This window comes from Crassostrea angulata, chromosome 6 (assembly GCF_025612915.1).
Source record: "Crassostrea angulata isolate pt1a10 chromosome 6, ASM2561291v2, whole genome shotgun sequence".
NCBI classification, from domain to species: domain Eukaryota; kingdom Metazoa; phylum Mollusca; class Bivalvia; order Ostreida; family Ostreidae; genus Magallana; species Magallana angulata.
Genome location: NC_069116.1, coordinates 12,130,582 through 12,147,370, shown reverse-complemented (window position 1 = coordinate 12,147,370; position 16,789 = coordinate 12,130,582). Strand labels below are relative to the sequence as shown.

Below are 16,789 nucleotides of genomic sequence, written 5' to 3'. Positions count from 1 at the left end.
GTTTTTGAGAAGAAGATTTTTATAGATTTTCTCTATATATTCCTTTGTAAAACTTGATCCCCCTATTGTGGCCCCACCCTACCCTCAGGGACCATGATTTGAACAAACTTGAATCTACACTATCTGAGGATGCTTCCATTTTAATTTGAGTTTTCCTGGCCTAATAGTTTTTGAGAAGAAGATTTTTAAAGATTTTCTCTATACATTCCTATGTAAAAAATCCATTCCCCCATTGTGGCCCCACCCTACCCCCGGGGACTATGATTTGAACAAACTTGAAACTAGACTATCTTTGGATACTCCCATTTTAATTGAGCTTTTCTGGCCTGATAGTTTTTGAGAAGAAGATTTTTATAGATTTTCTCTATACATTCCTATGTAAAACTTGACCCCCCTCTTGTGGCCCCTCCCTACCCCTGGGGACCATGATTTGTACAAACTTGAATCAACACTACCTGAGGATGCCTCCACACAAGTTTAAACTTTTCAGGCCGAATAGTTTTTGAGAAGAAGATTTTTGAAAAATACCAACAAATTTTCAATAATTCTCAATTATCTCCCCTTTAAAGAGGGCGTGGCCCTTTATTTGAACAAACTTGAATTCCCTTCACCTAATGGTGCTTTGTGCCAAATTTGGTTGAAATCTGCCCAGTGGTTCTTGTGAAGAAGATGAAAATGTGAAAAGTTTACAACGACGACGACGACAACGATTACAGACAACGGACAAATTGTGATCAGAAAAGCTCACTTGAGCCTTTGGCTCAGGTGAGCTAAAAAGTCCAGCTTTTTTGTTTTGAAACGCCCCCTTGACTGTTTCAGGTTTCAATACACAAATCTACGGGAATTTTGCATTTCAAGCGACATGAAAAGAACCCGGATGATAATATTGAAAAATTGAGCGAGGCGTTCCCCGTTCTGATTGGAGAAAGATTTAATCATTGCCTATCATAAATCTGAGAAATTTGATTTCGTTCATGCTAATTTCTTCGGGTAAAATTAGATGATTTATCAATGAAGAAATCTTGCAATTTTTTTCTTACAACGATTTCAATAATTCATTGACAGGCATGTTTATTTTCATTAAAAATTCGTCAAAAAGCGACGGAAACAGAAACCACAGGGGCTCGTCACGAAGTTTTTTCAATCTTTTATATATACCACCTCTATACTATAAAATACACAAGGGAGGAATCAAAACTCGAAAAAATCGCTACCTCCCGATTTCGGTCGCCTCGTATTAATTCTTCTCGGACGTTAAACCCTGCACTCTAGGTATCATTAGATCGGGAAAGGACCATAGTTTTTAGGAATACCTGCAAAATTTAAACATCGGTAACAATTTTAGAAGTTTTCACGCATTTTCTTCCAGTTTACTCTCCGGTGACACTTTCTTCGATCAGATGTCGCGCTCTCATTGGTCAATTCAATGTTGCTCAAGATAACTCGTACGCGGACTTGTATTTTAGAAGGATTTTCAAACGATATTCAAACTTGCTTTGATGCTAGAAATACATAGTCACGTCCTACCGAATGTCCGAAGTATGGTTAAAATATTTCTACATAAATATGAAAATTAATACATATACTCACCACGTAATAAGAACTTCTTCACTCATCATTTGAATATCCCTCTAAAATACGAGTCAACGTACGATTTATCTTGATCAACAAAATTAACCAATGAGAGCGCATGAATAAATTTGGTGCGCGACATCTGATCGAAGAAAGTGTCACCGGAAAGTAAACTGGAAGAAAATGCGTGAAAACTTCTAAAATTGTTGCCGATGTTTAAATTTTGCAGGTATTCCTAAAAACTATGGTCCTTTCCCGATCTAATGATACCTAGAGTGCAGGGTTTAACGTCCGAGAAGAATTAATACGAGGCGACCGAAATCGGGAGGTAGCGATTTTTTCGAGTTTTGATTCCTCCCTTGTGTATTTTATAGTATAGAGGTGGTATATATAAAAGATTGAAAAAACTTCGTGACGAGCCCCTGTGCAGAAACCTAAGACAGACTATATAAAGTCTATCTATGATTTTTTTTCTTCAAAAACCAAGTGTCAGCGTTGAAGTCACGAAGTCCCGAGTTTGTTACTAACAAGCAAGTACATGTTCAATCTTTTGAAGTATTCCGAGCGGTCTATACTATTTACATTTTAGGCACGTAACATCGTGGGGGGGGGGGGGGGGGGGGCATGTAAGAAATTAAAGTGAATAGAAAGGAAATCAACAGTGCAATTAAGTAATAGGTCTACTAAGCTACCCCCTTCACATGATTTTTTGGTCCACCCACACACTTTTAAACCCGATGCTGCGTGCCTACACATGATAATTCTCATGGCTGATTGTTTGGTATTAGCAAAAGGGTCACTGTATCATGAAACAGATACTAGCATGCGTCACAAAAATGTTAAGTAATAGCAACTTTGACGGGAGTTTTTATTGCACCACCACACATGAAGGTACTTGTTCCTACGATTTATTTGTCCCAAAATATAATAGTAACAATTACTATTATATCATAAGATGAACCTTTATCTCAGAAACAAGCGCATATGCACACAAGTAAAGTGTGTTGCAAGTCACTTACGGGTATTTCGATTCACCAGTAAAAATTATTAACAGTCCAACAGAAATTTTGGTCCTTATTATAAAATATTTGCATACAGTCTCAAAAAATAATTCAAAGAAGTTATCATAATTTAGTTAACGGTTTTTACTGTTTTAAAGTTGTTTACACCCATGGGCTACGCATCGATGCTTCGACACACAAAGGAAACTTGCAGATACCAACGAGTAATGGCGTCGACAACCTACATAATATTGTTTATGAAATATCTTTGACCACTTATTACTGTAATATATGTCTTGTAAATAAAAAATTTAAGTATAAAAATTAACCCACTTTAAGCGAATCTTTAATTTCCATACATCTGATAAATTTGCGATTAAAAATGACGTCACTTAACACTTTAGTTTCGGTCGTAGTGTTTACTTTCAAGCAAGATTTTTCGACAAGACTGCTGAATATTGTGATAAATACATGATCCTTGGTTTTAGATGAATACATATAATAAAATAAAGAATAAGAAAAGCGTTGTATATTTGTCATACTATTGTTTTAGATTGTCCAAAAAACGATATTCCAAGATTTTTTTGTAGAAAAAAAAATCCAAAATCGGCATCATATAAAAAAATACTGGTTGAAATTCTTCTCGACTAAATTATCGACAATAATCTCCAAAACATCAACGCCTATACAGGCTTGTTGTTGTCTATACGTACATGCTCAAACCACTGTATACATGTAGTTTGGTCTGTATGTCTTTAACACTCGAGATATTCCGGTATATTCATGTATTTCCTATGTTACTGGGAAATTATTTTGCAAAACACGAGCATATGTTTGGGTTTTACCAGTTCATTAAATTTAGTGTGTTATAATCGACGAGTATAAATCGCTATACAAAAATTTGAATAATTGTGGATAAGAAACTTGAAATTATTCATAGGAAAAATATATTACATTTGAGCAAGGACTCTAGCACGAAAACTTTCACCTCGCCAGTCCGTCATATCTGCCAATGAAATAAAATACATATCTTAAAAACAATTTAGTTTATATAGTGGCATATCTTTGTCCTTTGTGTGCAAGTTATTTTTTAACAAATATGTCGACATGCAAGATAAATATGTTGAAATCAAATTAGAATTATAAAAAATCTCAAAAAATCTCAAATATCGCCAACATTTGGCATCCAAGAAGCTAGATGCTTATTATTTATGTCGACATGCAACTTACATATGTTAAAATGCAAGATAAATATGCTGACATGAAACTTATTTGTATCAACATTCAACTTGGTTATGTTCACGTGCTACTTATTTATGTCGACATGCAACTAATTTATGTTCACATGCTACTTATTTATGTGAACATGCAACTTAGTTATCTTGACATGCTATAGAAATATGTTGACATGCAACTTAAGTTGACATAAATATGTTGCATGTTAACATACCTGTCTTGCATGTTAACATTACTAAGTTGCATGTCGACATAAATAAGGTGCATGTCGACATAAAGAAGTTGCACGTCGACATAAATAAGATGCGTGTCGACATAAATAAGATGCGTGTCACCATAAATAGGTTACATGTTGACATAGATAAGGAGCTTGTAGCATCTTTGCTGTCACATGTTGGCGATATTTGAGATTTTTTATAATTCTTATTTGAATGCAATTTTCTTGCATGTCAACATAGTTATGTTGTATGTTGACATAATTATCTTGCATTTCAACATATTTATCTTGCATGTCGACATTTTTGATAGAAAAATAACTTGCACACAAGGTACAGAGATATGCCACCAAATAGTTGTATATACATACTAGTATGTAGTTTAATTCTAGTTATAACTTTGATAAACGTAATCTTTATATTAAATTCATGTTTTCTCATTCTTTCAGAAAGCTTTTGCTCTTAATTCATTTGAAAATTAAAGTGTTTACTTCACAGGTTTAACTTACTTCTTTCCTTTTCTTTAAGAATCGACTTTGCAGCAAGCTCTAGGTATTCCTCCTGAAATTAAGGCAATATTAGAAGAATTTCACACAGTAGATCAGTAGAAATATAAAAAATGAGTATCACACACTTATGCAGTAGACTAGTGGCATGCTAGTGACACCTAGTAATCAATTTTAAGAACTTGACTACCGAAAATATCATTTGAAGAATTATAAATTTTCCAGCTTTACTCTTCGGGAAAAAAACGAAACAGTATTGCTTCACTTTAAATATCTTTTACTCCCAAAAAATCATCTAAGAACATAATTTAATCAATTTTTTACAAATAATCACAGTTATATTCTATGTTAGATTAAAACTGCACAAAACCTTTTGAGTATTTTTGATTCACTAAATTATAACTAATAGTATACATGAATCATTATTTAGTTAATATGTTTAGCTATTGTTCTATTTCAAACGGGTTGGATCATGAGGACTTCATTCCAATGTCTGTATTTTTGTAGGTGTTAATGAAGGTCTTGGGTTTACAAATGTACTGTAAATAAATATGTCGAAACAACAATCAAATAAATCTCTAAACCAAAACCACTCTATATTCTATAGAAATATCTTGCAATTCCACTACTTTGTATTTCAAATAAGTTTATAGAGACTTTGCCTGTTGCACACTCCATTTTATATCCGTCAAATATGTTAAAATTGAATAAAATCATTTTATCAAAAGATAATTAACTTTGCGCGTTAGGTAAGTTAGACTGAGATTAAAAGTTGTGATATCTACTAGACCCAGAAAAACACGTGCTAACCCTACCCGTGTTTTGGCCCTCTGATACACCGAGTTTTCCAACTCTTTGCTAGATAAAGCGGTCCATTTCAAAGAGTTCTCACTGTAAATAAAACAAGTATCTGAATGTGAAACACATACAAGTTTATCACTTTTTTACATCAAGGTTAATGAAACAAGCATATAGTAGATAATACTAGTATATTATTTTACACACTAAAGTTTTATAGTTTATTCTCTTTTAATATAACAGGTTTAGTCCCTTTGCTTGGTCAGCAACGAATCTATTGAAAAAAGAATCTGAAAATTGGTCGTATCAGAAATAAATTGCATGTAACTCCTTTCTATTCTTTTCCTACATTTATTTTTACAGAAGCAGATCCAGTGGTCGGAAAGTGATAAAGGAGGGAGTAGAAGGGTTGGGATTCTCCAGGAATGCTATATTTACACAGTACTAAAGACTGTGTTTTACGCACTCTTTGCTTAATCGGAAAATGCTCAAGTATAGTGAATCAAACCTATTAATCAATCGTTGTTTGTAATGATGTACATCCACTAAGTATGATTACTTTTATTTCTTACGAAAATTGATTGCATGTAATTCATACCTTTATAAAAACTGAAAGGACTGAAATAAACACGATCCAGTTCTAACCAATTTATCGATCGGTCAAAACTTTCAGCATCTTAGGGAAAATCAAGGGCTGCACGAAATTATCATGATGATGCCAGACTCAAATTTCTATATACGACTTCTTGGCTATTTCTTTTATCTAATGTATTGATAAACATTAACAATAATCTAATTCATTTCACTTAATCTTTATGATGAAATCATTATCTTGTTAAAAAAGATGTAAATATAAACAATAAAATGCTTTCTTTGATGATATATACGGATCATTGCAGAAAAAAATTACATGACCCGCTTAGTTTAGTTTGAACAATATTTTGTTTCAAAATTAGATAGGATCGGACAGCAAGAATGGCCTATTTTTATCCTCTCCTTACAAACAAGATCATCATAACATTGTGTAATTAGATTAATGATACAAGTATGGTGCACGAAAATCAACGATGTTAAAGCAGAAGATGCATAGACAGTAAGAATTAATGAATGTTTAAAAGAAAAAATTATGAAGAAAGAAAAAAAAAGACACCCCCCCCCCCCCCAAAAAAAAATAAAATTCTGCAACACAGCCCACTGCCTTTTGTTATGCTCTAACTAAATACAGTTACATATTAATATTATACTATTGTTATAATCTTTTGGAAGTTTTTTTTATAAAGATGTGCACAGCATCAAATATTTGTGTATCAACAGTAAAGTTACATCGATTATTACTATGTAATAACATTTCTACAGATACTGGCATGATAAAATTGTGTACAATACTTTACATTATTTCCCTTTGTATGGCATATTTTGAACAAGAAAGAAAAAAGTGTTCAGCATCTTCATATGAATTACCACAATACTGGCAAGATGAGTCTTCAATTAAGAAATCTTCATTTAAGTGTGCATTAATGTTACTTGCTTTGTTTCTCAATTGACAATGTATTATATTTTCTCTTATGGGTCCATGGTCAAACACTCTTTTTTCTTTGGAAGATTTACGCGAGTTATGCATTTTTTCTGCAATGTCACAACCTTATCTTTTCTGCTATGTCACTATCCCGCAGAAATTACCAAAGAATAAATGTCGTAAGTATATATATATATATATATATATATATATATATATATATATATATATATATATATATATATATATATATATATATATATATATATATATATATATATATATATATATATATATTTGTTTACTTGGGTGGGGGTATATTTACTGGCTTGATGTCGTGTTTCACCAATAGCAGAAAAGAAAGTTGTTCCTGAATTGTCATCCATTTTGCGGCAACACTTCAATATCAACAAACAAAAAATGCCATTTTAAGCTGTAGACAAATAGACATCATTTATTTTTACTAAAATCGTGTACAAACAGTTATTTTTGACTACTCGGGATGTCTTGAAAGCTGACATGGTTTGACATGGACTCAAAATTGACCTGTTTTTATGTTTTTGTCCGTTTTCCTGTTGGTTTGGCATATCACAAACTAAGGAATTGGTCAGGGTCTCGATAAGTGAAAGTAACTAAGAACGCGGGTTACAGAAAGTGTACAATACGAAGTCAATGACAATTTGACTCTAAAACGAAAGTTGATTTTATAAAAACCTCTATATATTATATAAGAGATATGCTATTTTTATTGAAAATCAACGTAGTGTAATCAGAATATTATTGATTAAAAAATATTTACATTTGAGTCGCCACTTTTTCACGAAGTTGCTCACTTTTCCAGTCCATAATTTGATCAGCCATTTTACAGAAGAGATCAAGGTTATAAAAGACAGACAACTCTTTATTAATAAACAATGTAAAAGATCATTGGGATATGAACTTGGTTGTTATCGTGAAAAAATCTTATGCATCTCGAAGGGCTTCTCGAAAGATTCCATTACGTGCCGAACACGCGCAGATCCATGTTAAATTGTTATTATTGTTATTAATTTATTAATATTACGTTCTAAAAATTATGACACGAATTTGTCTTATATACATAACAGAGCAAACAACAAGTTCGTGCGATGTTCATTGCGACACCACAACTTTCACCTCTTGACCTCTGACAAAGATGAGCGTTTGAAGTCATATATATAAGATATTAGAAACGTGAATATATATCTACTCATGACCCAATGTTCATCAATTGTTTTAGATCATTGATATCTATCTGATTGGTATCACACTATGATTTTATTAATGATTTAATCGGTATCAGCGTATCTAAGTGTAGTTTTATCCATTTTAGCTCACCTGGACTTAACGTTCGTGTTGGCCCGTTTTCTGATTATTTCTCTGGCGTCTGTCCGTGTGATATGTGGGTTGGGTTCCCAAACACCCCTCGATAAATACAAATTTCTTCAATTTTCATAGTAAAATGACCGAAAATAGGCCTCGGACCCCTTGCAAACATATATATCCTTCGCCACCCCACCCCCAAAATCTAAGTTTTCGTTGATGATACGGTTGTCAATGAATGGATTATAACATACTGTAAACGTACTACATTTTGCTGTGTATTCTATTTAGCGTTTTTGGCGGAATGTGGCTACCGCTAAATCAAGTACATCGCTAAATGCCATTCATATATGCGCAAGAATAGTGAAATTCAGGAATACGCTAATTCAAATATACGCCAACTTGTTCAAAAACTAATTTCCGCCAGATATCGTACACGCCAAATATAATACGTTTACAGTATTCACCCTCTTGGAGCCCATTTTAGAATAGTCATTATAGATAGAAAAAGATTTTTAATGTTAGTTGTCAAGTTTCCTGCGTGATACACAACTCCCAGGGCTCGTTCTATGTTTTCATTACCGTTATATATACATCTTTTAAAATGAAAAATACTATTTTCAAAACAACATGAAATACGAAATAAACCATAGAAATTGTTTATTTTTTTCAACATGAAATAATGATAATGATCAATTAATTACGGATTGAAAATGATGTAACTTTTGCACTTAGATTATTGAAGATTATTACAAAGAAACGAAGAAATGCTGTATTCTAATGATGAGTTCTTTTTAATATGAGTTTTCTCAAAATGCACAATAATTTTTTATTGGAGTACAACAAATGAAAGTACATGTATTGCTCGGGATGTTAAACATTGTTAGTTGAAAAAAGAGAAAAAAGCTAAGATTGATTTCTTTTAATTGCTTGCTCTGCTGATTGCTATGCCTCTATTTTGTTCATCCTCTATTTTTTGCGCTTGCTCTTGACTTCCTCTTGAGTGATGACATGGAATGAATCAGAGGCTAATGGCGGGGGTACTGCCGTGGGACATGTGACCACGGGGTCTGTAGAAAGAAGACATACATACAGTATCACCGTATGGTACTGAGTAGGGTTGATCCGAGTTGGAATATGGCATGTGGCCTAAGCCCATCGTCTCAAACATCTTTATAGCTCTCCCCTTACAGACAGACTTGAGATACATGTAATCGTCAATTGTAGTGACAAAAACCTCTCAAAAGCCTTTAATTTTTTCTGCTATTTTTTCCGTTCTTGTTTGATATTTCATAATAGTATAGGTTAAAATATAAATGAAATTTCTTGTACAAAATTATTTTAGATATTCCGATTGACCTTGAGTTGGATTTTATATACATGTACATTGTATTATAAAAGTGATTAATGCAAATTTATTAGCAAACCCTTTGATTCATTGTTTTAGTTTTACCATCCACTTTGAAAAATTGGTGCTTATTGCATTTTTTGGAGCTCTATATATACATAAACTTTTCTGTGACTGCCACAAACGTAAGTATTTGACGGTAAAAATTACCAGTTTGATCGTGGACAAAATTTTCGCAGAACTCCCCTGTCTGGGTCCCCTGCAACAAGAATCATATTTGTTTTCAAAGTACCCCATATTGTTGGAAAGAAACAAAAACTATTTTGTAGCTTATAAGAAAAAGTTCATTGGTAAAATTAATTAATAAATCAATATCACAAACCCTGTTGTTTCTGCATCGGTAAAGCCTAATGTAATATCCACAACAAAAACATGACATGAGAGTCTCTATAGCGGACATGCTTTGGAAAGAAAACGTTGAATTCATCATGACGTCAGCCCGATTTCAAGTGACGTTTGGCGCCATTTGCAATTTGGATTTACCAAACTTTTTGTTTATACTCGATCTAAAAGTTATTCTTTTCAGTTTTGTTGTTGAACAACCACTCGAGACTATTCTCTTACGCATTACCGATAAGTGGTATTTATTTATAACACGATCCTGTGTTGGTGCTCTGGATTGTTTTGCATCGGTACTTCCAGAACTTAACAAAGAAAAGCACCCCCTCCCCTGCAATGGCCGGGAATTAAACCATGCAGCCAAAAGCATTTTACACACATACAAAAAAACCCATGAGAACCAAATCTGTAAAACCCCAACTTATTATTTAAAAAATAAAGTGTTAAAATCAAATGGGCATATCGTTACATAATTGAGACAAGTAACAACAAGAGAGAGAGAGAGAGAGAGAGAGAGAGAGAGAGAGAATGTTACCCGTCGACTTTTTCTTGACAGTGTGAATATGAGATCAGTGGAGTAGCTAGACCAGAAACGAAGTACATGCTTAAAATGGCAGGGTCTGGGGGCCGCCGTGGGTCCAGGGCGAAGCCTGGTGGGGCCCCAGGGGGCGAAGGCTCCGGAAGCTCATGGAATCTGACGATTTTTAGCACTTAAAATCATTGCAGAAATTGAAAGGAATGCTCACCATTTAAGCATATTTTTAGGCAGTTAAAATTATTTTGGTTATGTAGTTTAGGCATAAAATAAAATCACAAAAATTATAAAAAACTAAAAGAAGAAAAAACTTTTGACGTTTGTGTTTGACCCACTCAAAGTTTTTATTGCTGAAGTTCATTTTCACCTAGTTTATGGTAATGGATATCTGAATAAAGCTGTGATATTCCATGGGAGAAATTTATAATGATGTGTAAAACTGAGTTCAAATGCAAAATAAATCTTTGCCCTATTAGGTACATGCATTGTGTACTGTTTCATTAATAAGGTACTGTAAGACTACATTGCGTGTCTATATTAAGACGTTTTTGTTTAGCATTGATAAATTTGTCGATGACCGCTGGGATATCGATACAAAGATTCCGGATAAAGTAGGACTGGGTGACGGAAACGGGTTGATGGAATAACTAAGTATGGACTTTAATACTTGAAATCTTTTTTTCTTTTTTTTTCTTTATTTAATTTTTTACTGAGTTTCTTCCTTTTTTCCCCAAATGATGTGCATGCTCAGGCATGTAAGCATACATGGTAGCTACGCCACTGGAGATACATGTATATGTGATGAATTTGTACCATTAAAAAAATTCCATATATATCAAACATCCTTTTTTCTCTAAAAGGTAAAAAAAAAACCGAATACCGTATAAATTTAACGTGATACATGGAAACTGTTTGTCGTCAAAAGACGTTATTTCAGTAAAGAAAAAACTTTTCTGACTCCCCCACATACACCTATTCTGATCCCTTTATCCAATTACATGTTGCTGATATATCTTGATTTCCATTATGAAAATTGATACATGTACCTTAAGAAAGTGAGTAACTGTAGGAGGCTGTGCAGTAATAATCTGAGATCCCTGTTTCATCACAAAATGAAATGTTACCTGGCACATGTGGGGTTATTGACGCAAAGATTATGCGTGTTACGCTATAAAGATTGCACAGTAACAGACGTTCTGGATTAGTACACCACTGGAAGGGGACGGCCGTATCTGTCTGGATATCTGTCGGCGAGGACTGGTTAATAGATATACGAAAATGCGGTAAAACACATGCCACATCGGATGGTGGGAAATATTTACGTATGGCAGGTGTTGAGAGAGAGAGAGAGAGAGAGAGAGAGAGAGAGAGAGAGCAATACATGTACATAATATTCTTGCAGGTAGTTCCCCTTTGCTCATGATCCTTGAAATTCAATATTATATGTAGTTTTAGCTATAGGAAAAATAAATGCTTAATAAATCTTGCATTGTTGTGAGTTTATTCGGTATATCTGTTCAAATTTGTTGAAATATAAGTGTGTGATTATATGTTTAGTTTATTTAGTATTGGTGGTTCAGGCATTAAATTTTGATAACACAAATTTGATTCTTTTTATTGCATTCTTGAATGTTACAATGAATACCTGCGCTATCAATATGCATGTTTTATTCTTTTTAATTAACAAGCCGCGTATGTGAACGTTTTTGTTTTACAGTCCAAATCGCACCCCACCGGATACCGCTAACGGATATGTTTAACGGATATATTTAACGGATAAAAAAGGTAACAGTTTGTAATTAGCTGGTTGCCCATTGAAGGAAGTCATCAAAACTTTGTGTTAACGGTCAATTAACGGACCTCACCTCACAAATACAACGATAAAGAAAATGACGTAACGTGTTTCTAACGGTAGACATCACCTACTAGCTAAAGGCGTACCCGCTCCGGATAACGCTGATGGACGTCCAACATTATTTTTTGTTTTCCCTTGGACTGAAATGTCACATTTTCATTGGTTTAAACGTAGCACGTGATTGCCTCATATATCTCTATATTTGTTCTGTGAGAAATAATATTAGGCAATATGGCCGTCATTGGTCGACGCTTCGCTTACTCATTTCGACATTTCATAGTATTTAATACATAAACCGCATGCCGTAAGTTCTTAAAGTATTTGGAGTAGTTGCCCTTTGAAATTCTTTAAAATTAGAGTAGTTGCCCTTTGAATATTGACGTCACATTGTTTTGTCTGGAGCAGAACAAAATGGCAGCGTCGAAATTTGCTCAAATCTCAGCAGAGGAAAGGGAGAAAACATTTAAAACTGAATAGCAACAAAACATTGTAAGTAAACATGGGTGAAGCAAGGATTTTTAAAGAATATTTGAAAGGTGAGATTGAAAATTTTGAAGAGTTTAAATGAGTTAAATTGGACGAGATGTTAGGCATCTTGTATACCAGTATACATAGCTTTACGTATTTGTGAATAAATATGTCGCTTGATAGTCCTCGGGAAAACAAAACACTTATTAGGTTAGTTACTGACTCACTACGGAAATATATTGGGTTGATCAATCTCATAGACGGCTCGGCTTCGCCTCGCCATCTATGAGATTGATCAACCCAATATATTTCCGTAGTGAGTCAGTAACTAACCTAATAAGTAATAATAGTCTTTGCCTGTGATAACACTACGAATCGATTTTGTACTATATAACCCATAATACAAATGAGACCAAAGTGAGGCGCCAGCGGGGTTTGCTTACTTAAATTTAAATATTTAATCGTACGATGGCTTAATGTTATATAAATATAAGTAATAAGGAATCATTCTTTGAATATTATGAGGTGAAAATTTCGGTCGGGACGTGATCAAATCTATCATAGAGCCATTCGGGCTTTATTGGATTTGATCATGCCCCAACCAAAATTATCACCTCATAATACTCAAAGAATGATTCCTTATTACTTATATAACACCACTATTTGACTGTATTTTGGAGAGTAAACTCATAGGCATTGTCTGTTACCAATAAAATATGTTTAAATTAGACGTTTAACAAAAGGTAATTAATTTAATCCACTCATCTGCGTTTGCATTCTTTTTTTTTCTTTCTTTTTGGTTCTTTTTTTTCTCTCCGACAAATACGTTCAATGTCCGATCGGCCCGGGTCTTCTGAGGTCAGTTCTATATATCCATGAGAATGTGTTGAGCATGCTCAAAAGATTGAACGGATAACATTGGACAAAAATGTCCTATTCAAGAACTTGAGATCTGCATTTGCTTGCATTTTTATGGAACCCCTTATTCTTGGACAGTCTGCTTCCCTCAACGTCCCGTTGGTGTCCGTTGAACCCGAGTCATAAACGGACAGCTACAGGCCGTCAAAAGGATAAACCGGACTGGCAATATTAACGACGTGACCGGCAAACAAATCGCCGGTGCATGGCCATGATATATATTAATCGATGTTTAGTTTCTCATACGTTGTGCATTCATTTTAATTAATAATTGTTATTTACCCAAACACTGATCTCCGTTCGATTTTTATCCGTTTTTAACGCTTCCATAGAGTACTATTCTCTAAACCTCTAACGGCGGCGACAAAGACGTCGGGCAACTAACGAAAACGTTTAGTTGTTCATCTTTATTCGTTACACGTCTGTCAGTGTTTAGATTATAATTCTTCGCAACTTCTCCATTATAGGGCTATGAAACGGCATAACGTCTGGTTTTATTTGGGTATCAAAATCCGATGGTGTTCGAAATTTCAAGTGTCGATTCTGTCCAAATCGTCGGTCGATCCCGGACATTTCTAACGTATTCCGTCAAATAAAAAAAAACCACGAAACGCACAATTAACATGATGAAAACGGAGACAACCGGAATACCATGCTGGCCTGATGTCAGGTGAGGTTTTTAACTTACATATGGTATGTCGGCTTGTCGATGAACCATCGAATGAAATCAAAATTGTTATATCCATTTTTTGGTGTTTTGTTTTGTTTTTAGAATAAATAAAATTTACTTATTTAAAATGTGGCATGTATCTTATTAAAGAGTAAGGAATCATTCTTTGCGGAGTATTATGAGGTGATAATTTCGGTAGGGGCGTGATCAAATCCACTAAAGCCCGATATAGGATTCTTGATAGATTTGATCACGCCCCGACCGAAATTATCATATAATATGATTTAATAGTCAAAAAATGATTCCCTTTTGCATGTATTTATATAATTTTAAACCATCATACAATTAAATATTTAAATATAAATAAGCAAACCACGCGTTGGCGCCTCAATTAATTTGGCTTCATTTGAAGTTATGGGTTTTATTGTACAAAATCGATACGTAGTTTTATCACAGGCAAAGACACTGGGAAATGTAAATATTTAATTTTATTCTATTTAATGTCTTCAGTTTCCTCATGACGAAACGTGCAAGTAAAATTACAACACTACCACCACACAATATATTGTTATTCCGGATAAAAATAGCACCAGCGTGCAATACCCTCTGCTTACGCTTCGTTTCTTTTTATTCCAGCCAATCAAAAGACTACACATATTAATCTGCTTACTTTCTTTACGATGGAACATTCCATTCTGAACTCAGATAAATTTGAAATTCTTTTAAAAACACTTCATTGATTAAAACATATCACACAATTCCACATGCATTAATTGATTTTGAACTCTAGAGCACAACTGTTTTAGATTTATTCAATTATTTATAACGTGGCACACCATTTTGCCCTGGCCGGAAGTAGTATCGTCCTTTTACCTAACACGGTACGACTTGTCGTGTTGCAGTGCAGAGGTTTCCCCCAACATCTGAGAAACTCAAGCTGGAAATCAACTATTTCTAGCTTGAATTTCGTTAAACATTTTAAAGGGTCCATAATAATAAGTAATAGATGAACTGGATGCTTTAATCAGGTCGGATAGCGAATGTTACTGTCGTGATCAGTGTTTCGTGGATAATAGATTTCTCACTCGGGTGACACCATGGAAGATGCACACACGAGGACAGTTGAAGAAGTGTTAGAACAGTTTAAGGTTGATGAGGAAAGCGGATTAACTGATGAACAAGTCAAGAAAGGACTTGAAAAATATGGACCAAATGGTGAGAAAAGTTAATTTTTGAGATCCGTGTGTTTAAACAACGTGTTGCTTTGTGATAGGCTACAAAATATGAATAATATGACACATGTAAATATTACGCAGTGGGAATTGACTGTTTAATGCCTTTAATGATTAAGCCAAGAAAATTTGTTAAATAAACAGATTCTGCATTATGAGAAACGTTGTATATGATTAATCTAACTCTGACCGCTGATTTATGTTAATTTTTTTCATTTCCAGCTTTACCGGCAGAGGAGGGTGAGTAAACTTCATATAATTTATTCTTTCTCATTATATTCACATCATTGCTTTTTTTGACATTTCAATAATAATTCTCTTATTGGTTGTTTAGATGAACATGTGAATCACAGTAAATTTAAAGTTCAAGTTTTCTTTATTTTATTATTTTAAGATGCAGCAAATTAAATTAAATGGCAGACATCTAATGGACTGTTTTACAGATATTTTTGACCACAATGCGAAACTTCCTTGTCCATTTAATGAACCAATAATTAGAACCACTAAGATCCATTGAAGCAACTTGTACAATTGTGCATGTTGACTTTAGATAATATCAGAGTTGATAAACTTTATGTGTACACAAAAGAGTGTACTTAGATCTAAACACTGAACCATTGACAGGAGCTTCACGTATTACGTGCAAAAACAGGGAACAAAGATATGTTAGGATAGTCCAATACATCTTTTAACAAAATTAAAATTAATTACTAAAGTATCTTAGGGATTATTTACAATCATCAGAAATGAACTCCTTCATTGAGATGTAATTTGAATAAAAGGTATTAAGACTCACATTTGAAAAGTCTTATACCTTTTTTCTAGCCCTTAAAATATTTTCGATTTATATTGAAAATTAATGTAGGTTATCACGATATTTGATTTATGTGTTTAAATATCTTCACCTTTTGATACCACAGGTAAACCTTTATGGGAGCTGATATTGGAACAGTTTGATGATCTGCTGGTCAAAATTCTTCTCCTGGCTGCTATTATTTCCTTTGTAAGTTTGTATATGTTGAATTTATTTATATCTTGACATTCTATTCATATATCTTATTCATGATAAGACAGAGAGATGGGCACCAGAAGTGCCATCAATACCACAGTAGCTGATTCTCCTATCTTCTCAAACATTTTTCCATACAATCTCCATTCCACTCTTACTCTATTTAGAAG

The 16,789-nt window shown here is 33.8% G+C and overlaps 2 protein-coding genes across 19 annotated transcripts in view; one reads left to right on the top strand and one right to left on the bottom strand.

Annotated features, from left to right (window-relative positions):
- LOC128187981 (mediator of RNA polymerase II transcription subunit 15-like) overlaps window positions 1-7,742 on the bottom strand; it is a 39,155-nt gene extending 31,413 nt beyond the window's left edge. Inside the window, exons 1-4 of one of the 3 annotated variants that reach the window (XM_052858729.1) lie at window positions 7,644-7,742; window positions 5,346-5,421; window positions 4,534-4,585; window positions 3,528-3,579 (exon numbers count right to left, since the gene is read on the bottom strand). In XM_052858729.1, the coding sequence (XP_052714689.1) occupies window positions 3,528-3,579; window positions 4,534-4,585; window positions 5,346-5,421; window positions 7,644-7,705 (242 nt within the window). In that variant the 5' untranslated portion in view covers window positions 7,706-7,742. The remainder of the gene's footprint in view (window positions 1-3,527; window positions 3,580-4,533; window positions 4,586-5,345; window positions 5,422-7,643) is intronic. The other 2 variants (XM_052858728.1, XM_052858730.1) reach the window with 2 other exon arrangements.
- A 7,461-nt stretch (window positions 7,743-15,203) lies between these two features.
- LOC128188099 (calcium-transporting ATPase sarcoplasmic/endoplasmic reticulum type-like) overlaps window positions 15,204-16,789 on the top strand; it is a 28,333-nt gene continuing 26,747 nt past the window's right edge. For 8 of the 16 annotated variants that reach the window (XR_008244126.1, XR_008244125.1, XM_052858918.1 and 5 more), the window contains exons 1-3: window positions 15,210-15,593; window positions 15,833-15,850; window positions 16,531-16,613. Coding sequence is in view for 14 of the 16 variants with exons in the window: in XM_052858918.1 (XP_052714878.1) it covers window positions 15,476-15,593; window positions 15,833-15,850; window positions 16,531-16,613 (219 nt within the window). In the remaining 2 variants the exon portion in view is untranslated. Of the gene's footprint in view, window positions 15,594-15,832; window positions 15,851-16,530; window positions 16,614-16,789 lie in introns of all 16 variants that reach the window. The other 8 variants (XM_052858919.1, XM_052858928.1, XM_052858929.1 and 5 more) reach the window with 5 other exon arrangements.